The following is a 15,561-nucleotide window of genomic DNA, read 5'->3' as shown; positions in this document are numbered from 1 at the left end:
GAATTATTTTCCATCAGTGTCACCTTGCAAATTTCTTGGCCCAAATGTAAAACTAATATATTGTGATGGCTCCCTGCAGGAAGCTGTAATCCAACAATCCCGCTGCCCGCACATATTAAACAGGCCATAAGTTACTGCCCACGCTCCGCTGCGGTTCTGTGCCCTCTATCCTGCATATGGATACTCCTGTATTCTGTCAGACCCATCTGTTGTTTACTACTGAGAAACCGCATCGCCTGCAGAGTTCATTAAAAGCTTCATGGCATTATTGGTGTCTGCCTGTATTTTCCTGTATGTGTACTCTGCCCCCTACAGCTTTGTAGGACTGAGTCCCAGCTTTGTGGCGGCCACACGCTGGGTTACTGTCTGCAAATGTCTCATCTAATTTTCTGTAAATTACTGTTTTGTGGGCCCCAAAGTTCCCCTGAACTGAATTCACCATCAAAGTGGTAAAAATCTCATCAGTTGCTGCAATGTATCAGGTGGGAGTTTACATGATCCTCATTGTATTACCAGTCAAGTCAGTTGTAGTCTTATAGATAACTACACTGTATGCCCCCTTTATTAGAGCCCCTGGTCCTCTTACGATTGGTTCTCCCCGGTATAGAAATTATCCCCGTGACCCCGGAGTCCGGCATAAAATCACATGACAAGTTTTCCGTGGATCAGTTTCAGTGTGAATCCACCTTAGGATGAGAAGATCCAGCGATCTGAGGGACTTCCGATGAGGCTTGGTCATTGGGGCTAGGTTTTCACTTGCAACCGCGTGTATTTTTCTCGTGTAACGGTGTGGAGAGTATACACAGGATAGCGTGATCGAGGAAAAACATCCAGCGAAAAGGGATCTTGAGGACAGAAACATCTTGTTACTGAAAGGGGTCAGAGGAGGATGTCAGGAATTGTTCTAACCAGCAGGTGCTGCATAGTAATCCGAATACAATGTTAATGCTTTTAACAATCATTTCCGAACGTACAACTCGCAGCTCTTTAGCATGAAGGGGCTATAACAGCAGACGACCGATACCAGCGCCATTGTGTAAGAGAAATGGGAAGACTAGTCAAAGCAGGCAAAAGAGCGCAAAAGTTGTATCACTGAGCAGCGGAAAAACATCGCCTGGTCAGATGGATCCAGATTTCTGTTGCACCGTGCTGATGGGGGGGCAGAATTTGGCACAAGCAGCATGAATCTATGACCCCTTCATGTCAGCTGTTCAGAACATGTCAGCATCTCCATCTAATCTGCAGCAACTACAGGAAGCTTCCTGTCCGCACTTTTGTAAAAGCCATACCTGTTGTTTTAGGGGCTAACCACACTATCTTCTGCACCATTTGTTTTACATACAGCTTTTGGAAGGTCGTCTCGGCCTGACCTTGGGTCTACTGACCCAAACGTGGAGCATCATATGTGCGTATTATGCACCAAGTTTGGGTCCGGGGACAGGAGTGTCTTCATTTTTGGAAGAAAGTAGCCATCTTTTTCTAATGCTGGACCTTTAAGACTTTTATATAGGGTGGACATTTACACCTCATGTTTATAATTAGGATTAAATATTCTTGTTCTGAAGGTAAAAAATGTAAACTCCTCTCTTATGTCTCTTAGGAAATGTCTTTCCACGTCTGTCCTTGACCGCTCACCACAATCTCCACAAGATCCTTCCATAGGCAAGCCTGTTACAAGCAGGTCACAAGGATGCGCTGGGAAGGAAATGAAGCAGGAGAACAAATCTATGGCTGCGTTCCTGGTCAAAGGAAATGGCAAAATCTCCCAAAAATCCTGCAGTGCCGCAAATTATACTGCAAGTGCTGCACTGGACGACAGCCTGGTTATTCCTTCCAGCTCCGCTACCGCAGTCAAACAGGAACCTGGTGTATTGGATCAATCGGCAGACGTAGCGGCAGTCCCAAATACCCCGTCCACATCCCTGGCTAAAGTAAAAGGTAGGTCCCAAGTAATCATCTGCAGGAGAGAGGATTCACTTTTTCTATAGCTTGGCATTTAGGTACAAAGTCATGAGGTTTTCATACACTCCTGCAAATTGAGGCTGCTTTCCAATAGTTTGTGTGGCAGTACTCGAATAACCTTTTTCTCACTTGTAAAACTGCACCAATTTCTTACTGATATTGCAGTGGGCCTGTGTTTGTACAAAGCTGATAGTTTGCAGCTGCAGTATAAAGCATGGGGAAGAAACAGCAGCTACTTTAGGCTTTGGTGAAGATGGGAGGTGTTTGGTGTGCTACAGGATAGATGCATATTTACTGCGCAATCACAGTGTGAAATCACTGGGGCCTCCTGCGCTTCTATATGCACACGTAAATATACAGTGATCAGGATGTATTTACACGCACACAGAAACAGAACCCACGAGGGTCAAAATACGCGCAGTTCAGTCACGTAAACATTCAGCGTATTTATGGGAGTGATTACGCTACGCCCATGTGAGTGAGCCCCAAAGCTGTAATGTAAGTTGCAGCTGAGAAACCTGTGCACAACTGGCATTGGACAGCATAATGACTCCCCCGTGTGTAGTCTCATAGGCCGTGTCCCATTAGCTGTAAGGTGCTTTCACGTTCGGGAGCAGGGAAGGGAAATCCTATGTGGCCGAACTGTTTAGTTTCTGGACGATATCAAACACAGTCGGACGGACCCCATTGCCTGTAATGAGGTTCGCTGGTTTTGTGTCTAGCTGCCTGGTTTTAGAACAGAAGAAAAACACTGCAAACGTTGCTTTGTCTTAAAAGAATTGTTGAGTGACTCTGACGGTCTACAAGATTGTATACAGCTCTGTATACTCTGGGCTGCAGGTACTACTCCGTAGTTGAAAAGTCAATGAGTAATGATACAAGATGCTACAGAAAGTCTCCCGTCTGCATGCAGTCACGGTTTTAATGTTGTTCAGTCATTCTAGGTTGCATGATGACCGAATAGATGAGACAAATGCTCTCTAGTGCTTCATACATAGCCTTTAAAAGGGTGGTACTACAATTGCAAGTCATTTCCTATCCACATGTTATCCGCAGGGGGATAACTTGCTAATCGTGGGGGTCTTACCACTGAGACCCCTCGCCAATCTCTAGAACGGGATGCACGTGTCTCCTGTCCACCTTATTATGGAGTTACTGCACAGTGAGGAGGAGACTGAATGAACGCAAGCACACTACTCCTCCATTTACTTTCAGTGAGGCTGCGGAGCTACCCGAGCGGGTGCGCTCAGCTATTTCTGTAAACCCCATTGAAATTACTGGATTGCTGCTCGTACACGCTTGGCCAGTGCTCCATTCACAGTGACTTCACTGCGTGAGAATGATTGGGGACACGGGAGTCTTGCTCAGCAGATCGGCAGTGGTCTCAGCGGTGAGACTACCGCAATCACCAGGTTATTCCCTACCCTGTAGATAGAGGATAACCTGCAGTTGTGGTACAGCATCTTTAACTCTGTCTTGTGTCTTTCTCTGTTCCTTATGTTCATTACAGCTTTGCACATGGAGTCTACTGGTTTTGCAGTGTTTTTTGTTTTTCCTTTCCCTGTGAGCTGAGTAACGTATTTCTGTCTCTTCACCACCAGTGGAGTGCCCGGTGTGTGGGGTTGGCATATTGGAACAATACATCAATAATCACTTGGACAGCTGCCTTACTAGGGATGAGAAGAAAGAGAGCCTGCGCAGGTAAAGACGACAACTGCAAACCCCAGCGCTCTGGTTACACACACTTTAGGTTTTACGAGTCATTTGCAGTAGATTCTCCTCCTGGGAATACTTAAATTTATCTTTTTCTTACACTCCATTGAAAATCCAAGTTCATATTCATGCGTGGAAGTTGATATGAGTAATGTGCAGGCTCTATAACTTTTACCTGGGGTTTCTGCCTCCAGCATCTATATTTGAGATGGGGAAGGACGCTGATGATGTACAGTACAGGGTTGGGGGGGAGAAACACTGCTAATTTAGTGTACAGATGGGGAGGGTGCTGCTCATGTGTAGTACAGATGGGGAGGAGGGTGCTGCTCATGTGTAGTACAGAAGAGGGAGAAGGGTGCTGCTCATGCGTAGTACAGAGGGGGGGGGGGGGGGAGGCCACTGCCCATGGGTAGTACAGAGGGGGAGGAGGCCGCTGCCCATGGGTAGTACGGGGGGGGGGGGGGGAGGAGGCCGCTGCCCATGGGTAGTACGGGGGGGGGGGGGGGGGAAGGAGGCCGCTGCCCATGGGTAGTACAGGGGGGGGGGACGAGGCCGCTGCCCATGGGTAGTACAGGGGGGGGGACGAGGCCGCTGCCCATGGGTAGTACAGGGGGGGGACGAGGCCGCTGCCCATGGGTAGTACAGAGGGGGGACGAGGCCGCTGCCCATGGGTAGTACAGAGGGGGGACGAGGCCGCTTGCCCATGGGTAGTACAGAGGGGGGACGAGGCCGCTTGCCCATGGGTAGTACAGATGGGGGACGAGGCCGCTTGCCCATGGGTAGTACAGATGGGGGACGAGGCCGCTTGCCCATGGGTAGTACAGATGGGGGGACGAGGCCGCTTGCCCATGGGTAGTGCAGATGGGGGGACGAGGCCGCTTGCCCATGGGTAGTGCAGATGGGGGGACGAGGCCGCTTGCCCATGGGTAGTGCAGATGGGGGGACGAGGCCGCTTGCCCATGGGTAGTGCAGATGGGGGGACGAGGCCGCTTGGCCATGGGTAGTGCAGATGGGGGGACGAGGCCGCTTGCCCATGGGTAGTACAGATGGGGGGAGGGCACCGGCAGCTCCAGTACATGTGACCAGGTACGCTGATGGTCTATTTTCTGTGCTGCTGTTCCAAGTTCGCTTGTTTTTATTTATGAAACCTTTGACTGGACCAAAGATGCTGGAGAGGAGGGTGAGCTGTGACCTGCGATGGGCTGAGTTATAAAATACGCTGTTTTTTTCTTTCTGAGGTGACACGGAGGTCGGTTTTACAATCAACCCTCCGTCAGCCGCCGGCGCCTGCGGACCTGCTCTCTGGCACTTGGTAATGTGTATCTCTGTTGCTGATGAGCGCTGCCAGTGCGTTCTGTGGCGGGATGTGAACCAAAGCTATTTGTTCCTATTAGGGAATGGCCCCCTCGCGGGCTGCATTTCTTGGCCCAGGCGCTGCTTGTTCCATACCGTAACAGTTCTGGTTGATAACTATTTGTATTTGTGGACGATTGTCAGAGAAAATGTTTTGTGTAGCTAAATAAAGCTCCAGTTTGTTTTCCTGTTTACCCACTTATGGAATTATGCGGTGCACTCGTTTTTAGGGTCATTTGTTTGGACAGTTTGTTTTTCCTTTCTTTTTAAAGAAAGCATTGTGGGACATTAAGAAAGCGAACAGCAGTGACGGTTCGGATCCACCAGCCGTGTTATAGGGCACGTTTGACGATAATATAAGATTTTTTCTATTCTGCATTTTCTTAGTAAGGTTCGATCCTGGAAAACATAGGTTACAATCAGTACGGCTGACATGAAAGTTCTCACAGGTGGACTTGCCTAGTTTCCCTGAAGGCCTAAACGTGAGAAGCGTAAAGACCAGTCTACTAATCTGAGGTCTCATGGTTTGTCCAATAGGGACGGCCAGCAGCAGATTTGGCTTTCAGTCCCATCTCTGCGCTCATAATGCCCAATTCTACACCTTTTCCAGAGACCTCACCCCTGCACTACTACCATCATGTCCTCTGAAAAACTCAACTTCTCGTTTCCACTGTCTACCAACCAACCGTATCCTGATATTTCCATCTCGGGGTGTGGTACCACCGTAAATCCTGGGCAGCATGCCTGCTGTCTTGGGGGTCATATTGACTCTGATCTTTCTCTCCCTGTATACAATCAGCTGCACCTCAAAAACGTCTCCCAAGATACACTCTTTAGTTACTGTCGGAACTGCAGAGATGCTTATTATTGCCCAAACCATTCCACGCCTGACTACTGTAACGCGCTATTGATCAGTCTTAGGCCAGCTGTCCACGGGCGATGCGATATCCCGTGACGAAGGAGCTGCTGGCGAATCTCCGCCGGTCAACCCTATCTAATAGATAGGCTGATGGCGGAGAATCAGGGCTATTTGCAGCATGCTGCGAATTGCCTGCCGCAGGCGGAGAATCGCAATGATTCTCCTCTCATGGGACAGGTGTCGGTGCTTTCCATAGCAATGCTATGGGAAGCGACGGCCGGCGTGATTTGCCGGCAGTTTACCACTGGGGAATAAACTGCCGTGGACAGGGGGCCTTAAATTCTAATTCATCCTGAGTGCAGCAGCACAGCTCATCTTTCGGTCCAACCATTGCACTGGCGCCTCTGTCCTGGGCGCTGCTGCAGTGCCTGTCTCTTGGGCCAACTAGGCGTTTCATGCCTGGGTTCACACTGAACACTGAAAAACCACAAGTGCCAGACCCGAATGCTGACAGATGGACTCCATTCACTATAATGGGGTGTGTTTGGCTTCTGACATGCTCTTATTTTGTGGACCGAATAGCACAGCATGCTGCCCTTTTTTGTCTGGCATTTTCTGCTGAACGGAGCCCCCACCGAAGACGTGGGCATAGCCCTAAGGTGCCCAGGTAGCAAGAGAGTAACAAAATGGGGAGGTCGCTTACTGCTATCCTACCTCCCACCCTCTGGCTCCTGCAGCGCATATAATATTCTATGCTGCACGTCTCGATGCTTCTGTATGTATTTATTCATCAGCTGGTAATTAACCCTTGATTTTAATGGGTATCTGCAGAGCTAAATTTACCTGCACATCTAGTCCTTTTATTCCCCTAAGCCTCAGGATCTCTGAAGCCTCATCCCCTCCCCGTCCATCTCTGTGCAACGGTGCTTTTAATTTCACAGTGTCCTGGCCTCGGGCCGCAAAAGAATTTTTATCGTGAAATTGGGATATTGCTCCATCTTGCTTTTCCTTCAGCCGCACACATTCATCTAAAGGCATTTCATATGCTTCACAATATACATAAATAGCGGGTCCCTTGCGGTGCAGCTGACGTTTTGTGTACGCAGCCATCTGCCTCCTTGGCACAGACATCAGCCGCTCAGCCTGCTCCGTCACCACTTCCTTTCATCCCTTGTTCCGGCACTTTTCATCCATGCTCACTGCTTTGTGTCTTTACATTCGTTCAGCTCCGCTGGGGGTTTATACTTGTGGAATCCATCATTTTCATTTCTATTTTTGCGCTGTATTAGTTTTGGAGAGCTTTGTGACTCTTTAATAGACTCTAAATTAAGAACAGTATTAAGAGTGGTTTGCGTTTCTTAAGGAGGTTTCCTGGGACCTTTTATAAATACATGTAGTGTATGTTCATTGCTATCCTGTTGTTGAACCGCATGAGTGATTATTCTCGAGGGCTATAGCTACAGAGATAGATTTGTTTGGGGGGGGTTCCACAGCTGCGCTGGGGATTCCGCTATCCTGCTGCATCCGGGAGTAGGAAAGGGAAATTCCCAAATGCAGAACGGTTCCGTATCTGGACGGACCCCTTTGACTAGAATAGGGTCTGCCCGCTTCTCGCCCAGGTGCCGGTTTTTGGACTGAGAAAAAAGCACTGAATGCAATGCTTTTTTAATGGTATTTTCTGCTGCATCTGTGATGGAACTTCCAGCAGGAGGTTCTGATCCGGATGTGAAACTGGCCTTATTCACTCGCAGTTGATTAACCGTGCCTGCTTTTTATGGATGGGATACCTACTAGAGATGAGCGAATGTACTCGGTAAGGCCGATTTCGCAATCGAGCACCGCGATTTTCGAGTACTTCACTACTCGGGTGAAAAGTACTCGGGGGCGCTGTGGGTGAGCGGGGGGTTGCAGCGGGGAGTGGGGGGGGGGGGGGGGGGGGGAGAGAGAGCGCTACCCTCCGCTCCACCACGCCACGACCCGCCCCACAGCGCCCCCGAGTACTTTTCACCCGAGTAGTGAAGTACTTGAAAATCGCAGTGCTCGATTGCGAAATCGGCCTTACCGAGTACGTTCGCTCATCTCTAATACCTACAGATATCTCCTGATGTGGTTCATCCATCTGATCACACATGTAAATGAAAATCCAAAAGCCTTCACTATTCTGCATAGGTTTTGGATATTGACTCTCAAACCCTTAGTGACAGCCTTTTCACGCCTTTTTACAGACCTCACTAATGAGGTTTAAACCTCGACATACATCATTTTAAGGTGGTGGCTTGGCTGATTGACACCCAGGCTCCTGCCCTAACAGCCAGGAGAGAAGAAATCTCAGATACTCACAGTTTAACCCCTTGACAAGGGGAGGGGGCTCCTCTTGTGACCCATCAGCACACTACAGTGCGATTGCAAGGTATCAGTGTTTCCTGTGACAGGTGAAAGCCTGACAAAGGCCTCCATGTCTACTATCTAACTTAGCCTATTAGACCCCATCTCTGGTAGAGTCGACTATATTGCTGTCATAGGCTTAGTAGAAAGCACAACATAAGTAATGCAGTGTACTATCCTAATGAATGAACGATTACGTCTTCAAGTGCTGTATCGGGACTAAAGAATAGTGTCAAGAAAAAGTTAAATAAAGTTTCGTTTAAGAAAAAAAAATGCGGTTAAAAAAACCCAATATTTTCCCCACAACCCCTTTTTAAATAGATAAAATACCAAAAACATTTTTAAAAAGTGTCCTATATTGGGTATTACTGCATTCGTAGCAACACAAACAATGAAAATATTTTATTTATCTCGCATGGTGAACGCTGTAAAAAATAAGAAAAAAAAAACCCAATGCCAGAATTGCTATTTTTTATTAGTTCAGTTCCCAATATTCGTAATAAAAAGTGATACAAAAGTCACATGTAATAAAAACTAGAACTCTTCACGCAAAAATTAAGACCTCGCAGAGCTCCGTTGCTGTAAACACATAAATGTGGGTCTTAACATGCGGCGTTGCAGAGTTAATTGTTTTTCTTAAAAAATGTTTAACATTTTTTATTGTGCAAAAGTAGTAAAAACAGAAAAAAAAAATCTCGATGAACTTGGTATCGCAGTAATTGTTTCGAGCAGATAAGAAAGTTAGCAGGTTATTTTTACTGAATGGTGACCGCCGTAAAAACAAAACCCCCAAAACAATGGCGGAATTTATATACATTTTTCCTCTCCAGGGAATATGAGATTAAATAAGTTTTCCACTAATAACATTAGAGCTGTTTTCTGCTCTTGATAGCCCATACTCTGGACAGGTCATCAGTAGTTGGACGGTGGTCCACCACTCAGGATCCTCGTCCAGCAGCAGTTTATCTGGCCCGCTGTTGTCGTCAGCAGACAGGAGAGTAAGTGGAAGTGGCTGCTTCATTCCCATTGAAATCAGCCTATGTAATGGCAAGGTAGAGGACTACCGATCTCATGCATCAGCACTCATCATCGCGACTTGCTCTTGTAATGTAAAAATAGAACTCTTCAAGGGGTTCTCCAGTTGTAAACTTCATATGGCCTATCCTTGGGATCGATCACTTCTTACTGCAGTCGTCAGACTTAGTATTGCAGGCATAGTTTACCATAAAATGGATAAGAACTGCCACTACAGTGAGAACGAAGCTGTCTGTTTCCTGCAGAAATCGGTTCCGTTCATGAATGCGGGGGCCCAGAGAACAACTGAACTGCGAGGGTCCCAGGCAGCAGACCCCTGCTGATCTATCAACGTCGAATCCTAAGGATAGGCCATCCTTAGTTTACAACTGGACAACCCCATTAAGGCCACTTTCAGATGTGTATGGTAGGTGCTTATATAACGGACGAGTGTCCCTGCCTGACCTCGGATCTACTGACCTGAACTCACAGCATCATAGATTCCTTTCATGCTGTGAGATCAAGTTTGTAGACCTGCGGTCAGGTTAGGACACTCGTCCATAATATGGGCATAAATTATACGCTTGTTTTAAAAGTGGTCTTAGGACCCTCGCCATCAGAAACTCTTAAGCCGAGGTCAGTCATGTCCATCAGTATTATTGCTGTGGTAATTTAATTAGTTTTCAGTTAGGAGGATTTCACTATATCTGAGTGCCATTCGTCACCCGTTTCCTTGCATTACAAGTATCTCCTCGTGCGCTGTGGACACGACCGCTAGAGTAAGGCAAGTTGGTGATTTTTCTCTGGATACTGGACCCAGACATTGCACCAGCATTGATCATCATGTCTTCAGTAATCGCCGTTTATGGGGCTTCCTGGCATAAATGTGATGAGTTTTGTTATGGTGCTCACCACAGCTGCCGGTTCCTTGCTTCCATTCTCTATTCTGCCCAGCATGGCTGTTGGCATATTCTTTCCCACTTGTGCAATAGGTGCTGCTCTATTACCCTGGTTGTCAGCTCTGCCTGTAGGGTGGGCTCAACCCGCTTTTTTAACCCTTTTCAATCCAATTTTGGATTCAGAGTTTCCTAGGGGGCTTTCTCTTTTTGCTATTATACACAGCACCAATAGCGCCATCTGCTGGCTAAAGCCAGTACTGCAGTATGTGACATGCTAGAGAGGCCCCTGACAACAGAGCGGCCAGTAATCTACAGTAAGAATACCCTGCCGGACGTCTACCGATGTCTGAGCTGTACAGCCTTCAGTCAAATTGTCTTTAGATGTCAGACAGTGGATTGTAAAGGGTTAAGAGCCAGGGCATTCACTTTCTATCGCCATCCAATCCTGTTGCCTCTCGGGTCTTATATAAGGCTTTTTTTTTTTTTTAAACTACTAGTGTCCCTGAGCAATAGGTTCTGTAAAGGCACTTATTAATTCTGATTGACTTCTGTTTTACCCGTGCTTGTATGCCCAGCTTTCTTGTCTTCTTCACTCTTGGCCTTGGCTTGGACCTTGACTACAATCTCCTGATTATCACTTGCTCTCACTGACTCTGTCCATTTAGGCATGAGCTCCGTCTCGTCTGGCGTTGGTCTGTGTTATTGACTGTGCGTCTATCTTTCCCTCCTGTATCGCGTTAAGGTGTGCCTGAGCTGCCACTGCATCGAGACTACTTCTGCGTTAACAGCTTGGGGTCCTGCAGCTAAGACCATACGCCTCAAAATAGGTGAAAACCAGGGGAGCTCTTGGTGAAGCCCAAAGCCAAATTGGTTAGTGGCACACTGGGGCCATGTCCGCTACATGAGAAGTGTAATGAGTATCGCTGAGACACCAATAACAGACTGTTAATTAAAAACGAGTATCTACGTAATTTACCACCGCTTATCTCCGGGCTTGCGCATTTTTTTAACCTAAAACAAATGAACATTAATAGGCTGTCGCAGATCTGATTAGTCTACGCTTCTATCGACACCAGTTGTTTCCAGCAGCTCCGGCGTAGTAATTTGCAGTTTGTTTATGTAATTACTGTAATTAAACACAGGACTAACGAAGGAAAAATATATTGGGGGAAGACCGTAGACGAGCGGTAAAATAATGGAAATGCTTCCTGAAACGAGCAGAAACAATTGCCGATTATCAGATGTTTCCTAGGCACAGAAGAAGTACCCCTCCTCGGCTCATTATCTTTATATGATTTGATAGTCGTCTTCTCTGCACGGTCACAATCCTGGACCGACAAATTTCACAAGTTAGTTGAATAAAAACGCTGAAATGAGAGCGTTAATGTAGAAGGTATTCGCTGGAAACTCGGCATATTGATGGAATTTGTGATTTCTTCACAGCAATTAAATGATAATTAAATTCCTACCACAATCAGATAGGAGGTTGCACGGAGGTCTCGCTATCTGGCGATGATGATAATAATAATGAGCTCTGCAAGTGGGAAGTGCCTTATGGCAACAGAAATGATCCATAAATAAAAATTTAACTCGTTAGTGATGCCACTTATTTGGAACCTAGGGACCCAATGATTTTTGGGGGGATTTTTATCAAGAGCCGTAACCTTTCTCCGTCAGCATGGTGAGCTGTATTTTTTTATTGGTAACCTTTTTTGGGAATATAATGTATTGTATAATTTTTATTATTTTTGCAGGGCAGAGAGAAAAAACATCAATTCTGCCATTGATTTTTTTTCTCTTCTTAACAGCATTAAAGGGGTTGTCCCGCAAAAGCAAGTGGGGTTAAACACTTCTGTATGGCCATATAAATGCACTTTGTAATATACATCGTGCATTAAATATTGGCCATACAGAAGTTATATACTTACACCCCCCCCCCCCCCCCCCCCGGTGTTGGCGTCCCCGTCTCCATGGCGCCGACCGAAGCCTTCTTCTGCCTCGATTAGACGCGCTTGCGCAGTCTGCTCTTCTGTCCCGTTGAATGGGGCCGCTCCGGCGTGCTCGCGCCGCACGGATTGTCTTGTGTGAGCCACCCCATTGAAATGAATGGGTGCGTTGCACAGCGTTTAGCGCAGCGCTGAAAACGCAGCGCTAAACGCTGTACAAAAAAGCGTATGAGAGATAGGCCTTAGTGTTAAGTTCACACAGGGGAAAATCCGTGGCAAAATTAGCAGTATTTGCACATCAAAAACAGTCTCAAAACCTGCAGCAGTGCAAATATTGACTCCGATTTGGCTGCATATCCACAGTGGACTTCAGCCTGCACATAACGGCGCTCCTCTCACTTGTGAATGCTGAGCACTGCTAGCACCAAGAGTGCGGCACGCACCATCATCCAGCTACCGCTACTGAGCGCTGCCGATGCCCGGGTCATGCAGAATGGGGCTATGTGTCATGGGGGTAAAGATGTCGCTGCCCACTAGTGGTTTCCTGGTCATGTTGTGCGCTGTGCTCTTGGGGCTCGGTATTCGGAGGTGAGAGGAGCGCTGTGTGCAGGTGGACATCATGGTGCGGATTTGAAACTGTTTATGATGTGGAAATGCTGTAGATTTTGCAAAAGATTTTCCTTTGCAGAAATCCCGCAACATTTCTGCTACTCGTTAGTGTACCCTTAAGCAGTAACCGTATGTAATGGTAGCTTCACACGGGCCGATCAAATGAGTGATTATGGGTGATAGTCGGTCTGCGTACACACGGGTCCTGGCCGGGCTCTGAGCGAGAAGTTGCTCAGTTGTCACTATTGGTTCTGTTTGAGCTCACTGACCTGGAACGACTGAGCGACTTGTCTCAATGTAAACCGGAGTCGCTCAAGCTTTGAACAGTTGACGGTCTACTGTAATTTGAAGTGGTCGCTGGAGGAGATCCCCGGTGGGCGCTTCGCCTCCATACTCTGTAAAAGCAGAGCAGTGATCGTCGCTGGGATGGCTGTCCTGTGCTTATGTGCCCGACCGTCTCCTGTGAAGGTACCTTAATATTGCAGTGTTTGCAACATTGTGTCCGGTCTTACCATGTATCAGGATGCGTGAGGAAGGGGATTTAGGTGGGTGCACATTGGAGGAGACTATAGTACAACTTGGATCTCTGGGGGGCAAACACTCTGCCTGTGGTAATATATCTTTCAAGGCAGTTTCCAGATATCCTTAAGGCTTTACGGTTATTTTTCCATGGTCTTCTCTCTCCTTATAGAGTGGTTGGTTTTTCTTTGGCCTCCGTCATTACATCAACCACCAAATATCTGTATACTAAGAAAAGATCAGACTCTTCAGTAAGTGCTTTCTGTGACACCGAAAATCAACATGATGGACGCTATTAAAACTTGGAATGAGACGGCTCTTTGTCTCACTTATAACTCCTGGAAATGTTTATAGATGTTGTTCATTGGTAACACAGTTCTCCCCGATTGCCGTAGTCTGCAGATACATCACTGGAAACCGAGAGTGTTATAATCTGTTACTGCAGCGGTGTACTACAACTCTCATCAGGCTCTGACAGCTGCAGCCTTGAGTTGTGCTTTTACAACACTCTGCAGCCTCTGGTTGCCCATTACCTGAGAATAAAGGCCCTTTTTCGCTAGTCAACTATTGGGCACGAGCATTTCTTTACCTGACAAGCTGCCCAGCTGGCAAGCGAACAAATGGTCGTTTATCGGTTGATTCTCAGCAAGCATAAGTGTGTTCACCGATCGGCAGTCCATCTCCCAGTGTGGATACAGAGGGGCGCTGCAGCCAATGGGGATGAATGCTAGTTCTTTTCTTGGTCAGATGAAATACAAAAACCAATACCTTATTAGTACAAACTAGCTGAACTCCGTGGCTTCGCATGGGTCTATTTTGTGTAACTGTTTGTTTGTGGATGCGGTTAAAAACTTTATTCTGTTGGCTTCGTATCAGTAATAAACAAAGTACAGTCCATTAATGGCAAGTAAAGGAAAATTGCTTTGTTCTTATGCGTAGAAATCTGACATCTTGCCATCGGCGCCCTGAAGAGATTTTAATTTAAAGAGATTGACCGATTGCAGCGCTGGATCCAGCAGCAAAAGAGGGATAAGTATGGTCATACAGGGGGTCTTATTGAAGTGGAGACCAGGAGCTGGGGAACGCCTTTTAATATTTGCGTTCTAGACGTATTCAGGAAAAAAAAATCAGAACAGTGGGTCCTATAGAGTGGAAATCTGATCTAAAACCCTCCTGATTTACCTATGTGGAAAACTTGTTGCATATTGTTCCAGTTGTTTGGCCTTGTATAAAAAGAATAGATAACAGAAACTCCTTTTTATACACTCCTTGTCAAAAAAGATCAAGCCCCTAGAAGAGGTTGTCGGTCAAAATGAAATGTTCTCTCTGTGATTGTAACGTTGATATAAGTAAGTGATTACAATATCAGAGCAAAAGGGTCATTTATTGTAGAAAACCGACCCCTTGTAGGGAGGCTCTAATACCCTGTTGTACCATCTCTAGCTTGGATACAAGATGTGATACGGGTGGGCATGGAGGCTCTAGTACCCTGTTGTACCACCTCTAGCTTGGGACCAAGATGTGATATGGGTGGGCATGAAGGTATATAGGTTCCGTTTGCAGTGGTGTCTTGACTATGAAACTGGATACTATAGAGTGGAAACGGGTTGTCTTCAGCAACATAGCCAGGTTTGGTTTGGGCACTGATGACAGTCGTATTCATGTCTGGAGACCTTGGGGTGAGCGCCTCAATTCTGCCCTTACTGTGGAGGGGCACACTGCCCCCTGCTGGTGTGATGGTCTGTATGGTTTGTGTATATGTGTGTGTTTGTGTGTATATTTATATAACAGATATAACATTTATATAACATTTTGTACTTGCCTGCTTAGCAGCGTTTCGGTAGAATATATTCTTCAGCTGAACCTTTCCTTTAAGAAGTAGTTGAGAGGCTGAATCTTTGAGTTGAAGTAGAAGCTGTAATGGAGGGAAGGAGCGCAAGGAATTCCTCCTCAGAAATGCTTTCATCTCCCTTCCCTGCTTGTTTTGCCCTTGGAGCAAGAGCTGTCTGATGATTTTCATGAAGCCGGGACAGGAGGCCGAATTATTAGTCTCCATAAAGTACACACAAGTCCGCAAGTGCAGGAAATTGATTTATGCAGCGAGTGGAGCGAGACATTGCCTTAATTACTCCTAAATAATTCCAGCTCCAGACTGAGACTTCATTAAACCTCTGTAGTCTGTGACCATCTAATGTGCATTTTTTCCCTAAATTTTACAAAATTGGCCATTAATGTGGTTTATTACTTGCAATTAAAAATAGAAACCCAAAATCCCCCATTTCCTTCAATACGTTGAGTACCA

The 15,561-nt window shown here is 46.5% G+C and overlaps 1 protein-coding gene across 1 annotated transcript in view; it reads left to right on the top strand.

Moving 5' to 3' along the window:
• RAD18 (RAD18 E3 ubiquitin protein ligase) overlaps positions 1 to 15,561 on the top strand; it is a 354,196-nt gene that overhangs the window by 72,884 nt on the left and 265,751 nt on the right. Inside the window, exons 5-6 of the mRNA XM_066596983.1 lie at positions 1,601 to 1,938; positions 3,564 to 3,663. Of these exons, the coding sequence (XP_066453080.1) occupies positions 1,601 to 1,938; positions 3,564 to 3,663 (438 nt within the window). The remainder of the gene's footprint in view (positions 1 to 1,600; positions 1,939 to 3,563; positions 3,664 to 15,561) is intronic.

The sequence above is a fragment of the Eleutherodactylus coqui genome, chromosome 3 (genome assembly GCF_035609145.1).
Source record: "Eleutherodactylus coqui strain aEleCoq1 chromosome 3, aEleCoq1.hap1, whole genome shotgun sequence".
Taxonomy (NCBI): Eukaryota; Metazoa; Chordata; class Amphibia; order Anura; family Eleutherodactylidae; genus Eleutherodactylus; species Eleutherodactylus coqui.
Note: the sequence above shows the minus strand (reverse complement) of the source record. Positions and strands in the feature narration are given on the sequence as shown.